This window comes from Nicotiana tomentosiformis, chromosome 4 (assembly GCF_000390325.3).
Source record: "Nicotiana tomentosiformis chromosome 4, ASM39032v3, whole genome shotgun sequence".
NCBI classification, from domain to species: domain Eukaryota; kingdom Viridiplantae; phylum Streptophyta; class Magnoliopsida; order Solanales; family Solanaceae; genus Nicotiana; species Nicotiana tomentosiformis.
Window position 1 is genome coordinate 45,496,970 of NC_090815.1, and position 23,093 is coordinate 45,520,062.

At 36.0% G+C, this 23,093-nt stretch overlaps 1 protein-coding gene across 1 annotated transcript; it reads right to left on the minus strand.

Moving 5' to 3' along the window:
• Positions 1–3,042: 3,042 nt before the first annotated feature.
• LOC104089634 (transcription factor MYB1R1-like) lies at positions 3,043–4,500 on the minus strand. The gene is made up of 3 exons (XM_009594580.4): positions 4,180–4,500; positions 3,782–3,993; positions 3,043–3,617 (listed from the first exon to the last, which is right to left on the minus strand). The coding sequence occupies exons 1-3, from the start codon at positions 4,397–4,399 to the stop codon at positions 3,237–3,239; spliced, it is 813 nt and encodes a 270-aa protein (XP_009592875.1). The 5' UTR covers positions 4,400–4,500; the 3' UTR covers positions 3,043–3,236.
• Between the last annotated feature and the right edge of the window lie 18,593 nt (positions 4,501–23,093).

A 23,093-nucleotide genomic window follows, 5' to 3' on the forward strand; every position in this document is an offset into this window, starting at 1 on the left:
GTGGTGGAAATTTTCATTATGATGCGGTGTCGTCTCCCTTGTTTGAATACATCACGGTTCGCCGGTGTTATGGTCTTCTTCGATTTTGCCTTCGGGGCAGGGTGTAGTGAAATGGTGCCTGAGGAGCGGCTGTCAGAGATAGCGGTGTGTAGCGATTCAGAATCAAATTGGTATTTCTAATGCTGATGTTTGGAGAGAGATGATCTTCAAAGAGGCTTTGAGTTGGTAGTAATTTATTAGTTTGGGTGATACAGGTATGGATTTGATTTGAAGCAACATTTGGGAAGCGAAGTATGAGGAAGGACATGGCGGGAGGTGTCTCGTGGTGGTTGAATTACTAGTAGGTCAAGTATGAAAAGCGGAGGTCTAGAAGTTGCTTAAAGAAGATGGTTTGACCGAAGTGGGAGTGGCAGAGTAGCATATGGATTCAATGGTAGGATAACCACGTACCTTGAGGAAGTTTAGAGCGATTTGGGAGGAATGGTGGAAAGTGACTAGGTCCGCGGATTATATTTGGAATGGTGGTTATTGTACGGAGGAAGATTGAATATGGCAGAAAGGAGTTTACTCGAAATGAAGAGGGGTGTGAAGATTTGATTATCGTTTCAGATGTAACCTGACTTTGAGTTTGGAAGGTATTGTTGAACTTTCAGTTGATGTCAAAGGGGAAGAAACAGACTTGTACAGCTGGTGGACAAGCATGGGCTTATGACGGTCTACAAAATGTGTGGTAGTTGCACCCAGTGCAGCGTCGTTAGAAGATGTCGACATGGAATTCCACAGGCGGGTTATCTCCTGTGAAAAGGTTAGCGGTTGTGTGATTTTGATGAAATTTCTACAAAGAGTTCTACTTACTACCCGACATAAGGTCGAATGAGCGATTGTAGATGATAATTCGGAATGTTCATGAAAATTTTAACAAGAGACTACAACAAATTTGAGGGGTTGACAGTGCAAGATCATGGTAATTGAGAAGGAGGAATATTTGTGGGTTCTAGGTTTATGTGATTGTAGCTTAGAACTAAGTGGGGGAGCCCACCATCTACGATTGGATCGCGTGGTTATCTTGTTTTGCAGCTTATGGTTATCGGTGCATTGGTGGATTATTTATGACTAAGAAAAGGAAACATCAGGGGTGATTCGAGCAAAGGATTTGATGAATGTGTGCTATATTTCGCCTTATCGATTCATGCGCAGATTTTGGGGAGGCTCAGAGTTTATGCTTCTGGTAGATGTGATGTACAAGGAAAATAATTCATCTCGTTGCTATTGCTAAACTATTGCTTAAGAGAACAAAGTTATCTATATCAATTTGATATACGTTATATAGGGAAGTATATTACATTCTCCCCTCACAAGTGGTTCACAGTGAGGAACCAAAATTTCTTCTTATTATTACTGATGTGCGGTGTATATTTTGATTAACACCACAACACAGAAAGGTGGATTTTCAAAGTTGAGAAAGCATGTTAGTTTATCTAACATGAGGGGGAGACATGATAAATATTTGAGAATAAATTACATAGAATAAATTATCATTTGTACATCAAGATTCTCGAATAAGATAATATGAACTTGAAGTTCATAAAAAGATAATTTATCTGTAATATATTGCAAAGCATGCCAGACGCATTTGCTGACCAAAAGAAAGTAACTATATTCTCACTACAAATGCTCCTATTAGAATAAGTCCTAGAAGGACAAAGTCTATGGTACACATAAAGTATATAGACAAATTGGTTTCAAATAAAATTCTTGATAAAGAAGATGAGCAAATGATCAAAATGATCATAATAAAGAGGCGAGTGATCTAGAAGATCACATGACATAATTCTTAATAAAATCTTAGGAAAGGTTCAGGTACCTAAAAATATGAATGAAGAGATCTTTATGTTATGTCTTTATGAAAAACTGTTGGAATCGATATAAAATGTTCGTCGACGATATCTATGATAATGCTAAGTATAGATGGGGATCTTAAGTCTGTCGAATAAAGACACAAAAATATTGGCCAAATGAAAGAGACACAATTTGAATAGAATTTGTTTCATACGAAAGACATATAGTTTTGGACTTGCAGTTCAAACACTTGAAAGTATAAAGTCAATGGTGTGTGCAATCACTTTTATCTATCTTAGATGTCTAGCATGACATGAAAACTTGATATGCATCTAAAGTCTATTTAAATGGCTTATATGACTGAACTTATATGACAATCCCTAAAGGATTCAAATCGCTTAAAGCATATACAATTCTTGATTCTAAAGTACCATATCCTAAGTGCAATTTATGTACATATGTATATTGCTATAACTATAAGCATGATAATGTGATAGCGGAAATTTTTTGCCTCTATGGAGATATTGAAAAAGTCATTCCACGATATTATATATCTATCAAGAATGATAATTTCACGGTGCAACATATTCATACAAGTGAATATGACTGATTTGTTTATCGAATCTCTACCAACGATCTTTTGAAGATGGTGCACAAGATTGGAATGCAAAGGCTTAAAGATGTGAATTGATGCTCTCATCATGGAGAGTTAATACGTGTTGTACTCTTTTCCCCTTACAAGGTTTTGTCTCACTAGGTTTTCCTAGCAAAGTTCTTAACGAGGCAACCAGAAGGCGTATTATTAAACATGTATACTCTTTTTCCTTAACTAGAATTTTTTTCCTACTGAGTTTTATTTTAGTTAAGGTTTTAACGAGTCACATTACCTATAGAATGGACATTCAAGAGGGAGTGTTATAAATATAATTATATTTAAGGTAAATGTCTATATTTTAGAGAAATTTTAGGGTTTGTTACTTTGTGGCTAAGTCACTTTTTTCCTATTAATAGAGGAATTCTATTCCATTATAAATCATCTCAAATCAATAAATATTATCTCTCTACTTTTCTATGCAATACTCTTTTCTTTTATTATTTTATAACATTTTCTCTTTATTACAATAACACGTGAGTCACATTGATAGGGATAGTAGCTACTTGGTTGGTGCTGTAATCACCTACGACCACAAAAATAACCAGACATAATACAAAACAAGAAATCCTCATAACTGTTGAAAATGACACCATCTATACATAACAAAAGGAATCATTATCAACCACCTAATTAATATGTTCTCATAGTCTAACCCCCATTAATGTCTAATCTTATCTAGCTAAACCCCACTTTACATCACAGATATTTTTAATTAAGAAAACGAATCAAATCCAATCCTTATTCAAGCCACACTAATTATGCTATCCCCACTAGTATTGCCATTGAACCCACTTGACATTGCCTGGAAACCCGATGAATGTCTCGCCGGAGGCGATTTTTCGTCCGATGACGACGTCGATGTGGACAGCTTGAGTGATAAAGGAGATGATTCTTGGTCATATGTCTTGTTTAAATTGAGATTTTCCATTTTTGATGAGGGAGGGACAGGGAGAAATGGTATTGACCTAATGGGCTTCACGGATTTGTTCAGTCCTATCATTAAGTTATTTGTCGAGCTTTCACAGTTTCCAGATAACTTTGCCTGCTCGAATGCTGACATTGGAAACTTTTCTATGGTGTTTTGATTCATTTGCTTATCTTCCAATTTAGCAACAGTTTGAACCTGCAAAAGAAAGAAGAAAATTTTGGAATCCAAGAACCACAACTTGTATGTCTATAAACGACTTAGTACTTCGCGTACAATTGGTTCAGTTGAACCTATTGCTTTTTTATTCTTCAGACCATATTAAAATGTAACAAATTGATGAAGGAATTCTCAAGGCTTACAGTATGAGTGGTGATGTCAAAAAGACTAGAGCGGCGGCGTCGGCGGTTATTCGTGTTATTTCGGCGGAGAAAGTACTTCTGAGCATGACTGGCCACCTGAGTAGGGGTCCTTGTCTTGACAAAGTTTCTTGAAATTCCTCTCCAATCACCTTTCCCTACTTTCTGCAATCCTAATAAAAATAGTTTGTGCTCTTCCTCTGTCCATGGAACTCCTATATAATAAGCACCATCCATTTAATTAATCCAAAGAGATAAACATGAATCCAAGATTTTAATAACATAGGCAGATTCAGAATTTTAAAATCATGGATGCACAATCTAGTATCTATACATACATACATATCTTTGAAAATAATTAATCTTGGTAAAATGATATATATATATATATATATATAGACCTCGTTTACGTTCACGGCTCCTAGCAGAAGGATGAACAACGTCATCAGAAGCATAGCCGGCGGCGACGTTGGAATCTTGTTGTTGCTGTTCAAATAGAACAAGGTTGTTCATGCTAGCACTTTTCCTAAAACAAGTTCCACCTTCTATCACTCTAACACCAAAGAGCATGAACCCTTTGCTTTGAAGTTCATGCTCTTTGTTTCCGCAATCGTTAGACATTACTATGGGTTTTTGAGAAAAAATGAAGGATTATTTATTTTGTGCAGACCATATGAAAGGGAGGAAATGAGGAAAAAAGGAATGGGAAATTTGCTTATTACAACACAATGTTGCTATTCCTAGCTAGTTTTAAGGTTGATGATAGGGGGTAAGGGGCTCAGTTGGATTTTTATTGGCTGGTTTAATTTAGTGATTATTGACAGTGACTGCTAGAAAAGTCAATTTTTTTTAGTAGGTTGTAATGTACCTGGTGCAGCGCTGCTTCACGGATGCAACTTTTATCCCCCTCCCCCCACCCCCCACCCCTTTTTTTTAAATGGAGGAGAGAAAGGAAGAAGAGGTGAAACTATCTGCCAGATTTGAATCATGTATCTCAATATTACAGGACGAAACTGTAACCATTAAACTGCAACTCCAAACAAAATTAACTCGAACATTTACAAAATATAATTATCTTTTATTATTGATAAATTTATTTCTTTATTGTTATATTAATTTTTAATAACTCGATTTCTTCCTCTAATCAATATAACTAAAATAGTTTTTTGTCAATCTTATTTTACTTTTTTACTTAAATATTTCTCTATTCATTAGTTGGTAACGCAACTATATCTAATAATCTAACTTATTATTTATTTTTCTTACATAAATTATACTCTCTCCATCCCAATTTATATAAAAGTGTTTGACTAGACATGAATTTTATGAAATAAAGGAAGACTTTTAAAACTTGTAATCTTAAATAAATCATAAAAATTTTTGGGCTAGAAATCATCTGATTAATGATAAAAAGAAAAATCTAAAGTTGAATTGTTACCAAATATAGAAAGGGATTTACTAAAAAAAAAGGAGTCACTTATGTTTTCTGGGTTCTCCCATTTCAGTTGTGATGCAATCAACGTTAAATTCATTTAATTTTCTGTATTTTATAAAACTAAGTTCTCATTTTTTTTAATTCTACATCCTCACTTGTCTAATTTTTTTAAAAACGATGTTCATCATATATATATATATATATATATATATATATATATATATATATATATATATATATATATATATATATATATAGAGTAAAGGCCTCTTATTAAGATTTTGCTTTAGGTCTCTGATGAGGTTGGGCCACCCCTGGTCACAACCCTAGTGAATTTAGCTACTCATGCTTGAAATTGAAGAAAAGGAAGAAGAAATGATAATTAAACTCATATTGTAAGATTAAAATAATAAAATATATGTTAAAATAGCTCAAAATATGAAAAATTACTAAAAAAGTAAAGAGAAACGGCTACTGTAGCTGCTGATATCAACTTAATTCTCCTTTTTTAAGCAAAATACTTTATTCATACTATTATGAAAGTTTTTGTTTTTCCGGATAGATCAAGAAAAGGCTGTAAATTTTTGTTTTATATGGTATGTATATTTGCAATTATTACTCATATGTATCAATTTCTTTGAATTTTTTTTTGGAGTACAAAGGTTAAATTAACTAAATTTCTGTGTGAATTCGGATCTAAAATTTTAAAGTTTTTTGAAATAAAAATTTGTATGTTGTAGAAATTATATAAAAAGTACTATAAGTCACAATAATTAAAAATATCTAAAAACTATTTGCAAAAAGTATAGTAAAAAAGTCTTGTTTACTCCCTAATAGTAATAAATTCATTCTTTTTGAAACGGACGAGGTATGTTACAACTCAATCCATCCAAAATTGTGTTTATAAGTAATGTAGGATATATGATACTATAACTATTAGATTGCAATTTTAATCACTTCTTCTGAATCTCTAGTCAACACCGTTCGACGGATAAAGAAAGGTGAGCAGTTCTGGCAATTAGATTTGAGCGTAGCCCAAAGCGTTAGATCATATCAACAATGATTATAGTAAATACTTCTTTAGTTTTAATCAAATGTTTCGGATTCGAACTCTGGGTATAGAATCATCTTTATTAGGAAGTTTTTTTTATCTCTAATATAAAACTTTTCGATGTAAATACATATGCCAAACGCTAAATGAAAAAAAGAAATCTTAACGAACAATTATGGAGAAGTTACATTTTTGGCTTGAAATGCTTTGCTTCGTAGCAGGGGTGTTCAAAACCGAACCGAAACCGAAAATCGAACCGAAACCGAAGCTTAATAACTTATCGGTATCGGTTTAACGGACGGGGAACGGATTGAAATTTTTTTATTAACGGCTTATCGGTTTGGGGGCGGATTATTCAATTTTCTTAACGGATAATCCGTTAACCCGTTAAGTGTGTGTGTGTGTATATATATATATATATATATATATATATATATATATATATATATATATATATATATATATATTTATTTTTATCCATATATATATATTAAATAATCAAAAACCCTTCTTCCACTTCCGGTACTCTATCTATTACTAATTTACTATTAGACATTTAGTTATAATTTACTATTCCAGTTAGTTACTATTAGATAATTTTGATGTCATGTGTTATACCCAGTATTCTCTTCTATTTCTTTTGATAGTTATAAGTTGTTAATAGGCTCATCCCCAGAGATGATTTTACTGAAAAATATGCTGGAATGTAGCTCTATATTTCTTCTATTTAGCTCTCTTCTTAGGTGCCATATTCTATAGACTGGAATGTAGTCTGAGCATAAGAATTTTATTTTGAGTCACATCGGTCAGTAAACAATCCGATAAACCGCCCGATAAGAGCTAAACCGATACCAATCCGCCCGATATCTTATCGGGTAGCTAGCGGATTAATATATTTAAAAGCCGATAATCGATAAGCCAAACCGTTAAGAGTAAATAACCGTCCAATCCGTCCGATACGCAGCAAAAATCAATAACAGTACCTATTACTAATATAATAGTACAATCATTTCTAAAATAGGCACGTGGCTAAATCAAACAAGAATAAAGGATGGTGGAAATAGAACAGTGACTATCCACCCTCAAAATGGTATATTCTCCTAACCTTTTGGAAAGATTTGCTTGTCTGTATTTGCTTTGTCCATTGCTTATTTATCTTTCTTTATTATATCACATTTAATGGTAGGGGTTCGTTTCTATGGATGAGGAAAGTCATTAAGACCCCACTAATCTAGTCTTTCTTCTTTTTCTTATCAAACCTTTTTCATTGTGTGGTTGTGGAGATATAGTGGATGTCCTTTTGGTTCACGGTTGCCTTTTCTTTTTCCTTTATTTATAATCTATATGCAAAGTATAAACACCTTTCGACAAATCCAATGTCATGTTTTAGTCTCTATTAATTAAGTGTTATATGGAGTTTAACTTCTATACTTTGATAATAAAAAATAAATTACACCGCTATATTTTCTAAAAGATAATTATCCTTAAAAAGTGAAATTAGTAACATTAAAATTAAAAAATATAAACACATTGATAGTTAACAAGTTTTGGTTTTGATGATTGACAAAAAAACACATGCATGAAGTAGGTCCATGGACAGTGTACACAGTGCACAGTCAGATTCTAACAAAAGGCATGTACCTGCAAGAGATAAGTATAAGTGATTATATCTGATAATCCCTAAACGAAAAGCTTGCATAATTGATAAGGAGAGTACTCCTTACTTGAAGAAAACTTTATTATAGATAAGGAAAGAGTTAGAGATTGAAGTTAACTAGAACTCTTCCACCAAGGAAGAGTAAAGCATCAGGTTTCTAGTTAGTCCTAATATATATATATATATATATATATATATATATATATATATATATATATATATATATCAGTTGTGTTCTCTTTTACAGGTGACGCACACACGCTGAAGTTAAGCAAGAATTGAGAGAAAAATAGCAAGGCATTTTTCAAGCAATTCATGTGTGTTTCAAGAAGTGCGAACCTGAAGCTATATGAAACAGATAGAAGAACCAGTTTCATGTGTCTGTCTTTTATTCTAGTTTAATTGTAGTTGGGTTTTTGAGTTATATCTTTCAGCTTTTTTAGAAGCAAATTATAACAGGTACTTGAGTTGTGTAATTCAAGTTAGAGTTAACTTGAAACTATCGCACCAACCTGTGGCTGGTTGCTATAAGGGTTAGAGGTAATCCTTAGGTTTACAAGAGTTTTCTAAACATTGTTATTTGGCTTAGAGTTGTAGTGAAGTTTTGGGAAAAGTCCTACTAGGAAGTAGGTTGTGATTTTTTCATCTTTTGAGCCGGGTATTTTTCACATAAAAATACTTTTGTTCTTTACTTTCTGCATTATTTATTTCGTAACAGTAGATTAAGAAATGCATAGAAGAACCAAGTTTTTCTATACATCAGTGCACACGAAAATTGGATACCACAAATCACCCTTCCCCCCTCCCCCCTCTTGTACGGTATTGAAGTATAAAACATTAATTAGTATCAGAGTGGGTTTTCCTTGAAGAGTCTAATACCTTAGTAAAAGATTAAAATGAGTGCACCACCTGAAAATTGGGAAGGGCAATCCACTTCTAGGCCACCACTCATCAATGGCCAGTACTACTCTTGGTGTAAAACAAGAATGAGAGATCACATGCACGCAGAAGATTACGAGCTATGGGATATAATTACTGATGGTCCACTACTTACTTTGAAGAAAAATGCTGAAGGAGAGAATGTTCCAAAGACAAGAGCTGATTGTAATTTTAAGGACTTGTAAAAGTGGGAGAAGAATACAAAGTCAAGAAATAGCTTGTCTATGGACTTGGTCCAGATGATTACAACTGAATCCAAGGCTGCTCCACTGCCAAGCAAATATGGGACACACTGCAAGTAGCCCATGAAGGAACAACTCAGGTGAAAAGATAAAGAGGAACCTTACTATTTTCTCAATATGAAAACTTTGCCATGAGAGATGGAGAAACCATTAAGGAGATGTACACAAGGTTCAACTACATGGACAAATGAACTAAAGTCTCTTGGAAGGATTATCCCTGAAGATGAGAGAGTCGAGAAGATATTAACTAGGGTTTTATCAATCACATGGGAAAGCAAGATCACTGCCATTCAGGAATCAAAGAATATTTCTACACTTCCTTTGGACGAGTTGATTGTAAATCTCAAAGCTTATGAACTTAGAAGGCAAACCATGAAAATGGATGTACCTAAGAAGGAAAAGAGTCGGCACTCAGAATTACTGAAGGTTCTGACTTGGAAGATGATGAAATGCTAATGATTACCAAAGACTTCAAGAAGTACCTAAGGAGAGGAAAGGGTTCTTCAAGAAGTGGAAGCTACAGCAAGGCCAGAGCTACAGAGAAGTAGGCAAATGATGGATGCTATAAATGTGGAAAGCCTGATCACATAATCAAGAACTTTCCGTTGAGGGAGATTGAATAGAAAAAAAAAAGAACTGAACGAAAGAACCAGAAGAAGGAACATGTTCATCCCAAGAAAGGCAACAACAAAGGATGAACCAAGGCAATGGTTGTTGCTTGGGGAGATAGTTCAGATGAAAGCTCGGATGATGATGATGATGATGATGATGAACAAGCTCAAATGTCTATTGGAGAATCTGATGAATAATCTGAGGTAGGTGTTTTTCAAATCAAAGATAAAATTAAGTTACCGTCTAAAGAAAGACTATCTGAATTACTACTGGAGCTGATTGATGAGACTGAAGATGTGAATAATGAAAAGGAAGAATTGTCAAAGGAATGTGTCATTTTGAAAGCAAAGAGCAAAAACCTACAACTTAAGGCTTGTAAAACTAAAAAATGAAAATGTTGTATTGAAGAACCAGGTTCATGCACTTTATACAATTATTTTAGAAATTAGATCTGAAAATCTAAAATTGAAGTTATTGAAAATCATAATGATCTTGGAGGATTATGAAAATACCTCAGGGCAAAAAATCAACAAGTCCAAGAGTCACTTCATGACTCCGTCCAGTGTATAGTACAATGTCAACAAAATTCATCAAATTATAGGTTTTACCAGAAGGGAATCTCCAATCACTTACCTTGGATGCCCACTCTACATTGGCAGGAAGAGAATCATATATTTCAATGAATTAATTTCCAAGGTGGTTAGCAGAATTGGAGGATGGCATGGTAGAATGCTCTCATATGGAGGAAACGCTACCCTGATCAAACTTGTATTGCAATCTCTACCCATCCATCCTTTCTTAGCCGTGTCACCTCCTAAAGCGGTTTTGAAGCAAATTGAGAGAATGGCTGCTAACATTTTCTAGGGTATGGACAAGATAGAAACAAATATCACTGGGTTTCATGGGAAAAAATATTCTATCCACTTGAGGAAGGAGGTATTGGCTTTAGAACTATTGTTGATGTGTGCAAGTCTGTGGAATTCAAACAATGGTGGTCCTTTAGAACTAAACAATCCCTATGGAGTACATTTTTGAGGGTTAAGTACTGTAAGATGTCACATCCAATATCCAATCAATGGAATTCTGAACAATCTCAGACTTGGAAAAAGATGGCGATCAACAAAAAAGAAGCTGAATCTCACATCCTATAGAGGCTACACTCTCGCACAACCAGTTTCTGGCGGGATAATTGGTTAGGCACATGTCCTTTGGCAACTTTCAGAAATGAAGGAGGTAGACCTAGCAATACTCATGTGTCTTACTTTTGGGTTTCAGGGAGCTGGAACATTCAGATGCTCAATACTTGTTCCCCATCACACAAAATCAGAGAAATTCTTCAAGTTCCCATCAACTACTTACCTCATACTTTTGACAAGCCAACATGGACTCCCACTACTTCTGGGAACTTCACATGTGCTTCTGCTTGGGGTATAATTAGGAAAAGGAAGCATGTTCTCTTCACCAATAAGATGACATGGCATACACAGATTCATTTCAAATGGTCATTCTGTCTTTGGAGAGCACTGAGAAAAAACTGCCTACTGATGATAGAGTTATATCTTTTGGATATCCTACTGTCACTAGATATGTGTGTTGTATCAGACCATATGCAGAGTCAGTAGACCACATCTTCAGCAGGGGTCATTTTGCTAAAGCCATATGGAAAGTCTTTACTGGTCCAGCTGGTTTCCCTACATGACATGCCTCTCTAAATGCTCCTGATGAAATGGTGGATTCAAAAAAGCAAGAATGAGGTACACACGTTACTGTTGGATACCCTTCCTATTATTATATGTTGGAACTTATGGAAGAATAGGTGTAATGTCAAATATGGAGTAAAAAAATCCTCAAGGCTCAGAGTTCTTTTCTCCATTAAAGCTCATGTCAACCTTCTCCTCATAGCTAATTATCCTACCGTTACCTGGCCATTTAAATGGAGTGATCTGTATCCCATGATTGAAGACTTACAATTTCATGCCAAAATCATTAAAGTGAAATGGCATAAGCCTGAGAGTGGCTTTGTCAAACTTAACAGTGATGGTAGTGCACTCAGTAATCCAGGCAAGATTGGAGCTGGGGACATTATCAATAATTCTGAGGGCAACTTAATACATGCTTTAGCTAAGCATTTAGGTAAAGGAACCAACAACCTAGAAGAGACAATAACAGTAGTGATGGGAATGCAATGGTGTCTGGAGAATGGTTTTAATGAAATCCATCTAGAAGTTGATTCTACTCTGCTCATACAATGGCTCAACAATTTAGTAGAACCTCCTTGGAGCCTTGAAGTTAATCTACAAAACCTCAAGGCACTCTGTAGACAAGGTGAGGAGTTCAAATGCTCACATGCTTATAGGGAAGCCAACTTTCCTGTGGATTCTCTATCCAAACTTAGTCATAATCTAACTATCATGACTCACTACCACAACATGACTGAGTTTCCTATTGATATAAGGGGACATACATACCTGGATAAGATTGACACTCCTTCTTTCAGACACAAAATAAGCAGGAGGATCAAAATTCCACTACAAATGGCCTCCAATTCCTCACATAGATATGAATGACAGAAACGAATTTAGGGGAGCAGACCTAATTCTCCAAATTATTATGATAATATATGGGAGCATCTTTATGAAATAAATGAACTATATTCAAACCCTCTGGGAGAGGGATACAGTAACAAACTTCCTCCAAACTTTATCTTTTTTTTTTTGCAGGTTTTAGCTTACCTTATTCATTAGCCCTTTCTCAGGGTGTGGTATTAGCATCCCTGATGCCCAATCTGCTGGGAAAAGGCCAGTGTTTTGAGCCAAGCCTTTCTACAATGGAGATGAAAAAGATTAATAACCACCATGGTCTCTAAATAGCATACACACTACACCACACCACTTTACCAGCATAAACTAATCCTAAACCTTCAAGGTCATAGGATGAGAAGCTACTTGAACCCTTCACATCCAATAGACACTCAATCTAGGATGCTCTACTCACCATACCTACAGTTACCACCAAAAAATCCCAACAATAATACATATACTTCACCTCAACCCCACATCTTCCATCCACCTACACTCATCCACAATTACAGAAGCAATCACATCCCCTATCATGATCATCTACTTCACTTTCTCATTGGTAACATATCCAACCTCCCAAAAGTTCTCAGAAGCCACAAGAACCTGAGAGCACATACTCATAATCACAAGAAAAAACACATTTATTTCACTAACTCTGTTTTCTATTTTGTAGGTACTAATGCTTATGATCTTCTCCACCTCTTGACCTACACTCAGTGTGTGGTATTGGAATTCTTAATGCTCACTCTAATGAGGTTTGGTCAAGGGTGCAAAGTTTTCCATTCCTCATACACACAGTCTATCATACCTAATGCAATGCAGTTGGAACTTGCTAGTCAATATTATATGCCCATGTTTCTTCTTAGAGCATGGTAGAAACAGAATGGCAACTCCCAAATATCCAACTACTCAACACAGACAATACAGAAGAGAGCTTAAAAAGCAATAACTCCCATCTTTAAAATGGGGCTCAACTCACATCTGCTCTCACACAGGCTACCAGTCACTACTAAATCACCATGCAATTTTCAATAGCATTTCCCTCCTCCCCAGCTACAACCATCACCAGCTCGTAGAATCCATAAGAACCTGAGAGAAATGCCTTATTTGATCATCAACAGATCTCAGGGAAGTAATACCCAAAGCCCGCAACACCCCTTCATCACTAACTATAGTGCCATAGTCATGCTTCCCGGGAAGAGGGTCAATGGTGCTCTTTTAATGCTAACCTGTTTGTTATATTTTGTAGGTACATTAACTAGGTCTAGAATTTTGATGCACTCTCAATGTGTGGTATCAGCATCCCAGATGCTCATTCTATTGGGAGTGCATCAAATTTCTTAGATATACCCCTCTGGTCATGCAATACAAACACACACATCACAATCATACATCACTGTTAGATGCAGGAATCATTACACCTGGGCACTACTTTCAGCAGCCTCTCATGCCCTCTTTAGTGCTTTGGTTCACATGCTATATGAACACACTGTTGAGAACTGATCCTGGGCACATCAGACTTTCTACAACAGGCAGCTACAGCTATTAATGCAGTTCTACATCTCTTCTGTCAGGGACACCATACACAGACAACTCACTGCTTTTCCCCTTTTGGACATCTATATGCTTCTCTTCAACCTGACATTCCTAATGCTAAAGCTATGATGAAGATAGGTTCTTGGTGTTATAGAACAAACACCCATTCTTGGTTGTATATTTGTTTTTTGTTACCTCATTTAGGGATAATTTGTCCAAGCTTTAGATATAGTTTCTCCTGTAAATTGAAGGAGTCCTTCCATCTTTTTTGCATAGTTGACCTAGGTTACTCTTGTTTTTGCGGTCCATTTGCCTACCAAATATGGAAAGGTATATGGTACCATCTTATAGGTCTAACTTCACTTATTGTACATGATTCAATTGGTTGTTATTTTTTGGATAATCAATTGGCTATCCACCATAGGTTTGGAGGTAAGGTTCATGTCCCTTTTCGATGGTGTACTTGTTGATTTCATATCTATAAAACTAACCCTAGGCATAAAGTTTGGTGGATTTATTTTTAAAAAATAATTGGAGTTAGGAACAGGTAAAGAGATAGTTAGTAACACACAACTCACACTAGAAGAAAATTTAGGTAAGGTAAAAGATGAGTTGTATAAAAGAGATGAATATGTAGGAGTTTTGAAAGAGGACTTGACTAAGGTTAAGCATGGGTTAGATAGAACATGTAAATGGAACAAGTCCTCTGATGCACTTTCATGGCTACAAGAATACCATAGTAGCAACAAAAGGGGACTTGGCTTTGTGAACTCTACACCTAAATGGGATCCCAAAAGCAAGTATATCACACCCCCTGAAAATAATATTTGCACTCACTATGGTAACACTGGTCACTATAAGAGTGAATGCACTGCAAAAGAAAAGGCAAGTCAAAAAGACAAAATTTTTGTTCTAGGTAAAAATAGGCTACCAAGTTAGGATAAAAAGAATTTGATTTATCCTTCTGCCTATAGAAAGGGACCCAAACTAATTTGGGCTCCTATAACTAATCCCTGATTTCCTTTTGCAGGTCCAAGTGAAGGAGATCAACCAAATATGGTACATAGATAGTGGTTATTCAAAGCACATGACAAGAAGCAAGAACCAGTTCCTTTCACTTGAGGATGTTAAAGGAGGTAATGTCTCCTTTGAAAATGGAAAGACAGGTGACATCATTAGAGTTGAGAAGGTAGGTAAATCTGATTCTCACTTTATTGAGAATGTTTACCTTATAGATGGACTGAAATACAACTTGATAAGTGTATCACAATATTGTGATAGAAGAAACATGGTTGTTTTCACCTCTACAAAATACTTTGTGATAAATCTTACCAATGACAATATAGTTTTGCAGGAAAAAGGAGTGAATAATATATATGTGGTAAATCTGTCCACACTTTAAGATAATGAACTCACTTGCTTAAGTGTGTTGGACAGTGATCCCCTCCTTTGGCATAAGAGACTTGGACATGCAAGTCCGAGTCAACTCAACAAACTAGTCTCTAAGGACTTGGGTGATAGGGCTGCCTAACATTAAGTTCAAGAAAGATAAAATTTGTGAGGCTTGTGAAAGAGGGAAACAAGTAAGATCCTCATTCAAAAGTAAGAAAATAGTGAGTACTATAGGTCAATGGAACTAGACCCTATGGATCAGTGTGGACCAATGAGGACGGTGAGCAGAGGTGGTAAGTGATATGTTATGATGCTAATTGATGATTACTCTAGGTTTACTTAGACAATATTTTTAACATCTAAATATGAAGCATTTGACATGTTCACTTCAATTGTTAGGAAAACTCAGAAACAACTAGGTAATCAACTTGCATCAATTAGGTCTGATCATGGTACTGAGTTTGAGAATGCTAAATTTTTTGAATTTTGTGATGAGCATGGCATAGATCATAACTTCTCTGCTCCTAGAACTCCACAACAAAAATGGAGTAATTGAAAGAAAGAACATGACTTTGGAGGAAATGGCTAGGACTATGTTACTTGCTAGTAAATTACCTCATAGCTTCTGGGCAGAATCTGTGAACACTCCATGCTACATCATAAATAGGTTTATGAATAGACCTCTTGTTGAGAAGACTCCCTATGAGTTACTTAAAGGTAGAAAGACAAATATATCCTTAGGGCATTTGGATGCAAGTGCTTTGTGCACAATAATGGAAATGATTCCCTAGAAAAGTTTGATCCTAAAAGTGATGAGGGAGTATTCTTGGGATATTCTTCACATAGTAAAGCCTATAAGATATATAATAAAAGAACTATGTGTGTAGAAGAAAGTGTACATGTTATTTTTGATGAAACTAACATTCTTTCTGAGAGGCCGAAACAAGATGATAAAGAGATTGGGTTGACAAGAAATTCAAATGTTGAAACAATAGTCCAATCTGATGATGCATCACAGGAAGGAACATGTGATGGAACATGTCCTTCCAACCAGGGCAACCTGACAGGAGGAACTGACCAAAGAGGAACTGATCCTCAAACCTCGAGGGAACCTGTCCATGAACACGTTCCTAAGAAATAAAATACTTAAGGAACATTTAGAGAAAACCAGTTAGTTGTGAAACCTTACAAGTATCAAAGTTCTCATCCCATTAGGAATATAATCACTGATCCAACGTCTGGAATTAAAACCAGATTTTCTTTAAAGAACCTCTGTGCTTTTGATGCTTTTTTATCTCTTATTGAACCTAAAAATGTTTCCGAGGCTTTGCAGGATGCAGATTGGGTGAATGTAGTGCAATGAAAGATAAACTCAACCAATTTGAGAGAAGTCAAGTTTGACATCTGGTACCAAGAACCAAGGAAAGAATAATGATTGGCACTAAATGGGTCTTCAGAAATAAACTTGATGAAGAAGGAATAATTACAAGGAGCAAGGCAAGATTGGTGGTTCAAGGATATAGTCAAGAGAAAGACATAGACTATGATGAAACTTTTTCTCCAAATGCAATATTGGAAGCAATTAGACTCCTTATAGCCTTTGTTACTTACATAGAACTCACTCTCCATCAAATGGATGTCAAGAGTGCCTTCCTCAATGGCTATTTAAAGGAAGAAGTATTTGTTAAGCAGGCTCCTACCTTTGAAAGCAAAGAATGTCCTGAGCATGTGTACAAGCTTGAAAAAGACACTTTATGGGCTCAAGCAAGCTCCAAAAGTATGGTATGAAAGACTAACCAAATAACTCCTTGAGCATGGCTACAAGAGAGGTAAAATTGATAATACTTTGTTGAAAGAAAAAGGTAAAGATCTTTTGGTTGTTCAGATATATGTTGATGATATAATATTTGGAGAAACTACTGATAGGTTAAGTAAAGAATTTTCTAAGTTAATGGGGGAGTGAATTTGAAATAAGTATGGTGGGTAAGCTTAATTTATTTTTAGGCTTACAAATTAGGCTTAATTTGAAATAAGTACATGAAAGAGTTGCTTAAAAGGTTTAAAATGAAAGATTCCAAAGAAATTGACACTCCTATAGAAACAACCACGAAATTGGATTTGGATAAACCTAGTTCATCTGTTGATCAGAAAATGTATAGGGGAATGATTGACTCTTTGTTATATCTCATTGCTAGTAGAGATGACATTGTTTTTAGTGTAGGCCTTTGTGCTAGATTTCAAGCAAATCCAAAGGAGTCTCACTTGAAGGCAGTCAAGAGGATCTTGAGATACTTAAAAGGCACAACTGACCTTTGCACGTGGTATCAAAAAGGTTGTAATTTTGATTTAATAGGATATGATGATGCTGATTATGCAGGTTTTCTTATGGATAGAAAAGTACTTCAGGTACGACACACTTTCTTATATCATGTCTTGTGTCTTAGGCCACCAAAAAGCAAAACTCTGCGGCCTTGTCTACTGCTGAAGCTGAGTATGTAAATGTTGCCTCATGTTGTGCTCAATTGTTGTGGATTAAACAACAATTAATGGACTTTTGAATTGATGTAAGTTGTATCCCTATCTTTTGTGACAATACTAGTACAATCAGTATGACCAAGAACCCGGTCCATCACAAAAGAACTAAGAACATAGATGTTAGGCATCATTTTCTGTGGGATAACTTTGAAAAGGGTTTGATCACTGTGAAATTTTGTGCTACTGATAAGCAAATAGTTGACATCTTCACAAAAGCTTTGAGTAGAGATTACTTTGAAAGGAACATGTTAGAATTAGTGATGATTAAGATCACCTAAAGAAATCGGTTCTAACTCAATGATTAGTTAGATAATTTATAAATTTTGTAAATTATTAGATTAGATATTGCTCAATCTCATACTTTTATTAGTATACTCTTCTGCCATATACTAAAATGTCTCACTGATTTCTAATGATATTATTCTTAATTTCTTGGAAAAAATCAGTCTTACACAAGAGAACTTTCAATGAAGAACCTGGTTCATCGAGCTAAAAAAGATATGTATTCTACGCTCTGCATAATTTGAAATAATTACATATGGATCATGATCTGAAAAGAGTCCCACTTTATCCTAAACTATTTTTTAACCAATCAGTTACAAACGAACCGGTTTCACCCCTAAACCCACATGCTATAGTTGCTGAAATATTTGGGGAAGAGTCCAACGTCTTTTCAAACTGAAACTCCCAATGTGATTAGACTTCTAGACTTCAAAAGGTGTCGTTATACACGCAACCCTTCCCTCTTTAAATTGATCTGAATTTACCTCCCTCCCTCATCTCTCATTTTCTAAAGACCAAAGCCTCTAAACCCTAAAACTCTCTCAAGTTTGTTCATCTACCTACACTGATCCAATGGCCAACTTACCAGAAAACACCAAGAATACTGAAAACCCCTATTCACCACAACCTTCATCCACACCCTAAACCACCCAACCCCCCAAGAAAAAGCATGTCAAGATGCTTGCATGAATAATAGTGGCTAGTAGAGCACATATCAAGAAATTGAATGAGTAATTGCAGGCTAGCCAAGCAAAAGAACCCCAAAAATCTGATGAGTCATTCAAGTCTGTGACTGAGGGGGAAGAACCAGTTTCATCTGAAACTGAACAGGTAACCTCTAGGTTAAAAAGTTCTGATATTTCTTCTGAAGTAGCTGAAAATATTGAGAAAATATTTGTCTTGGTTGGTACAATTGCTGGTATAGAAACTACTGAGTCTAGAAAAATTGGTGGTAATAATAACAAGGGAAAATAAAAAGAGAGTAAGGGTGTTGAGGATGCAAGGGGAAAGGGAGAAGAAAGAGTGGCTGAAACCTCTTCACCCACTCTTGTTGGTCTGACAGAAGAAACATGAGCATTAGTACTGCAGAGTGAGGAGAATGCTGATGAGGAATAGAGTAGGCAGTGGGTTTAGGGATGCTACTATAGTGGAGGGGCTGGTTAGGTTGAGAAAAATATTCCAAGAACTTGTTCTGTCTAGGAAGGAGCCCTTCCATAACCTACGGAAGAAAGAATTCGATAGATACAATCCAAAGAAGAAGAAAAGTTTAGGAGTTAAGATCCCTGGAAAGGAAATGGGTGGCAAAAAGAGAAAGGTTGCCTCTTTTATCCCTGTAGAGAGTCCTCCCACAAGAGAAAGAACAACAAGGAGCTAGAGGAAGCAGAGTGAGGCCGACCTACATAAAGCCTTAGCTGAAAGTGCAAAGAAGGTTGCTGCTAAAGGGAATACGAAGGTTGGTGAAATGAGTGATGATATTGAGATATAGGAGATGGACCTGGTCCCTCATGATGAGGATGCGGTAGAGGAACTGGAGGTTGTGACTCCCAGTGCTAAAAAGAGAAAGACTTCTAAGAAGAAGTCCCCAGAAAAGTCCATTGCGATAGAGGACTCTGCTCTATCTAAAAGAACTAGGTCTGCCAGAAAGTCAAGAAAAGTTCAAATTGTTGAGGAAGAAAGTGAAGAAGAGGAGACCGATGAGGAAAAAGACAACGTGGTGAAGTTCCAGAAAAGAACCATCCTGAAGGGGAGGATTCTTAGTGATTTAGAAGAGGAAGGCATGGTGATGCTGCTGGAGAAATTGGAGATACAAGGTTGGAAGGACATGGTCCTTCAGTTGGAAAAAAGGTTGGCCAAGGCTGAGATTGTAGAATTCTTTATAAATTGTGAGATCGCAAATGGAAGGGTCAATAGTGAAGTGAAATGAGTGAAGGTGAGTTTTGATGATAAAGATCTCGGGAAGATTCTAGGTATACCTGTTGAAGGGTATAATGACTACAAAAAGTTGAAGTGGCCTAGTCTAGAGAATCTTCCCACCTCACTGGTCATCACCAGGAAATTTGCTGGCAGAGACTTGAAGCAAGAACTCAGGGCCGTTTATAAGAGTGAAATAAAACTTTCCCACAAAGTGCTCTTTGAATTTGTCAACAAAATGGTTCTACTCAGGCAGGAGAGAAGGCACATTGCTAGCTTTATGGATCTGGTCCTTATGGAGTGCTTGGATAGTGGGAAGCAAATCAACTCGCCAGGGTTCATAATCCAGCTCCTTCATAGGGTTGTTTGTGGCAGTAAAACTCATGCCATTCCCTATGGCTTTATACTAAGTGTTTTACTTGCTCACTTTAAGGTTCCCCAATTTTTCTCCGTAGAATGTCGTGATGGCACCTAGTCTCTATGACTAGGTAAGCCTAACAAATAATAATAACTTGGCAGAAAAAATTATCAAAATACTAAAACAAAGCTGAATAATTGATATAACCTTCCGATACAAAACATAATCTCAAAAATACGCTCCCCAAAATCGGTGGAACTGAGTCATAAGATCAATAGAGTAACACTAGGATAACTACTAAATCACTATCTGAAAGAACTACAACAGTAAATAGATTAAAAGTGAGGGTGACTCTAAGGCCTGCAGATGTGGAGCAGGTATACCTTGAAATCTCCCAAGCAGCAACTCAATCAACTCTAGCGTCCAGCACGGGCAGGCATACCTGGATCTACATAAAAATGTGGAGAAACATAGTATGAGAACACCACAACGATACCTAGTAAGTATCAATCCTAACCTTAGTAGAGTAGTGACGAGGCCAGGTCAAGACACCTACTAGAATATAAATAATCAGTATGAAATTGTAATACGGACATATAATAGAAAGTGGAGAAATAACTAATACGAAACAAGATAGTAACATAAACAAATACCGGAAATTAAACACAGAGATAGAATAAAAGAAGAAACTAATGAGGTACCACCTCGTGTATAATGAAACCACAACCGAGGTACCGCCTCATATAATCACGAATCACAACCAAGATACCGCCTCATATTCACATTTCTCCATTTCAATCATAATCTTTCCTTATACCTCCGCGTGAGCCTTACATTTGAAATAGGTTTTGAAAACAGTTTTTCCGAAATAGCTACATGCACTTTATCCCACCTTATGACACCGCGTGGCTTCACATAGTTCCCCTACAAGAAACACACACATAAGCCCCACCTTATACCACCGTATGTACATCAACCCCAAGCCTTATACAGCCGCATGCGTGTCAATATCACATTACAATAACAACTAGCACCACATGTGCCCATATATAACAATTTGCCAACAATCCACAAAATTAATATTTCCACAACAATAGCCCATGGCTCCACCACAACGAGTACAAGAATATCAACAACAACATTGAATGTAAAATGCTAAAAAGGGAGATGTTTCAACAACAACAATTTTGCCTCAACGTGATAACAACTTTCACCACTTCAACACCAATTACTCATCAATGAGAGACAATGCATAACCACAATGTTAAATAAGAATAACTCACAATGGAAGAGATAATATGTAGCAATGACTTCAAATAATGGGAGTCAACAATAAAAGAGATAACATGAACAATACATGCACAATAACTTCAAGTAATGGTAATCAACAATGAAAGAGGTAACATGAACAATAACTTCAATTAATGATAATCAACAACGAAAGGGATAACATGTATAATGACTTCAAAAAATGATAATCAACAATGAAAAGATAACATGTTACAATAAAAGAGGCAACAAGTTCAACTAAATCATGAGAGCAAATTATCAATTAGGAGGTAGAACAAGTGTTAACGAAATCATTTGAGGCATGTAAGGATAGACTAACGCAAGTAAGGATAGATTGGCGGAGAGAATTAGAACATGTTATGGCATTCAATTAAATCATGGAAATAGTCTAAGTAGCCTAAACTAGTCAAATACCACGTACAATGTATACCCACTCATCACCTTGCATACACGGATTTCACTTAGCACAATTGAATCAAACAATACCAATCTTAAGAGGTATTCTCCCACACGAAGTTAGGCAAGACACTTACCTCAACTAGGCTAATTCAACACTCGAAAATAGCTTTTTCCTTAATATCTACCTCCACACGGTACAAATCTAACCAAAATGGACATAATATCATCAAACAATGCTAGGAAATTCAATTGCAATAGATAAAGCTAAGATCTTTATACTTTTCCCAAATAGTCAACAAAAGTCAACCTGAGGCCCATCCGATCAAAACCCCGGTCCAATGGTAGATTCCGTCTACCCATGATCCCGCGAGTTCATATATGTGATTAGTTTTTAAATTCGAGTCCAAATCAACTCTCAAAACTCAATTTCTTATTTTTCAAAATCTTGACAAAGTTTCACAAATTTTCACTTTGATTCACATGATTTTGAAGTTAAAATCTAAGATTGTTGATGGAATATGATTAGAAATGGATTAAATTCACTTACCCAAGGTTTCTAGGTGAAAATCCCCTCTCCAAATCGCCTCCTACCGAGTCTAGGGTTTAAAAATGAGAAAATGAGTTCAAAAATTCCGTATCCTAGCCCTTTAACCTATTGTAGATGTCGCATTTGCCACACATGGTCTGCATTTACCAAACCTCGCAATTGCGGACCAGGGCTCACATTTGCGAACCTTGACAGCCTCATGCAACTTCGCATTTGCGAGAAAAGGCTTCGTAATTGCGAAGCTGGGAGTTTGGCAAATGCGAACAAAAATTCACAATTGCAAACCAAGGCAAAATCTTGCAGACATCGCAAATGCGAAGAGGATGTCGCAATTGCGACAACTGAGCCACACTGTCACCTTCACAATTGCTATGCTGGTACTTGCAATTGTGATGCTTGAGCACCAACAGTTAAATTTCAGTTCAAAACCATTCCAGAACATGTCAGAAACTCATTCGAGCCCTGGGTGCTCCAACCCAAACATCCACACAAGTCTAAAAACATCATACGAACTTGTTCGCACAATCAAAACACAAAAATAATATCTAAA

Bases quoted from the DNA above. Each gene is read 5' to 3' on its own strand.
- LOC104089634 (XM_009594580.4), bottom strand. From the start codon at position 4,399: ATGTCTAACGATTGCGGAAACAAAGAGCATGAACTTCAAAGCAAAGGG. The intron at 3,994-4,179 runs GTCTATATATAT...CTTATTATATAG, and splicing joins GAGCCGTGAACGTAAACGAG to GAGTTCCATGGACAGAGGAA. The intron at 3,618-3,781 runs GTAAGCCTTGAG...TTTCTTTTGCAG, and splicing joins TTGACATCACCACTCATACT to GTTCAAACTGTTGCTAAATT.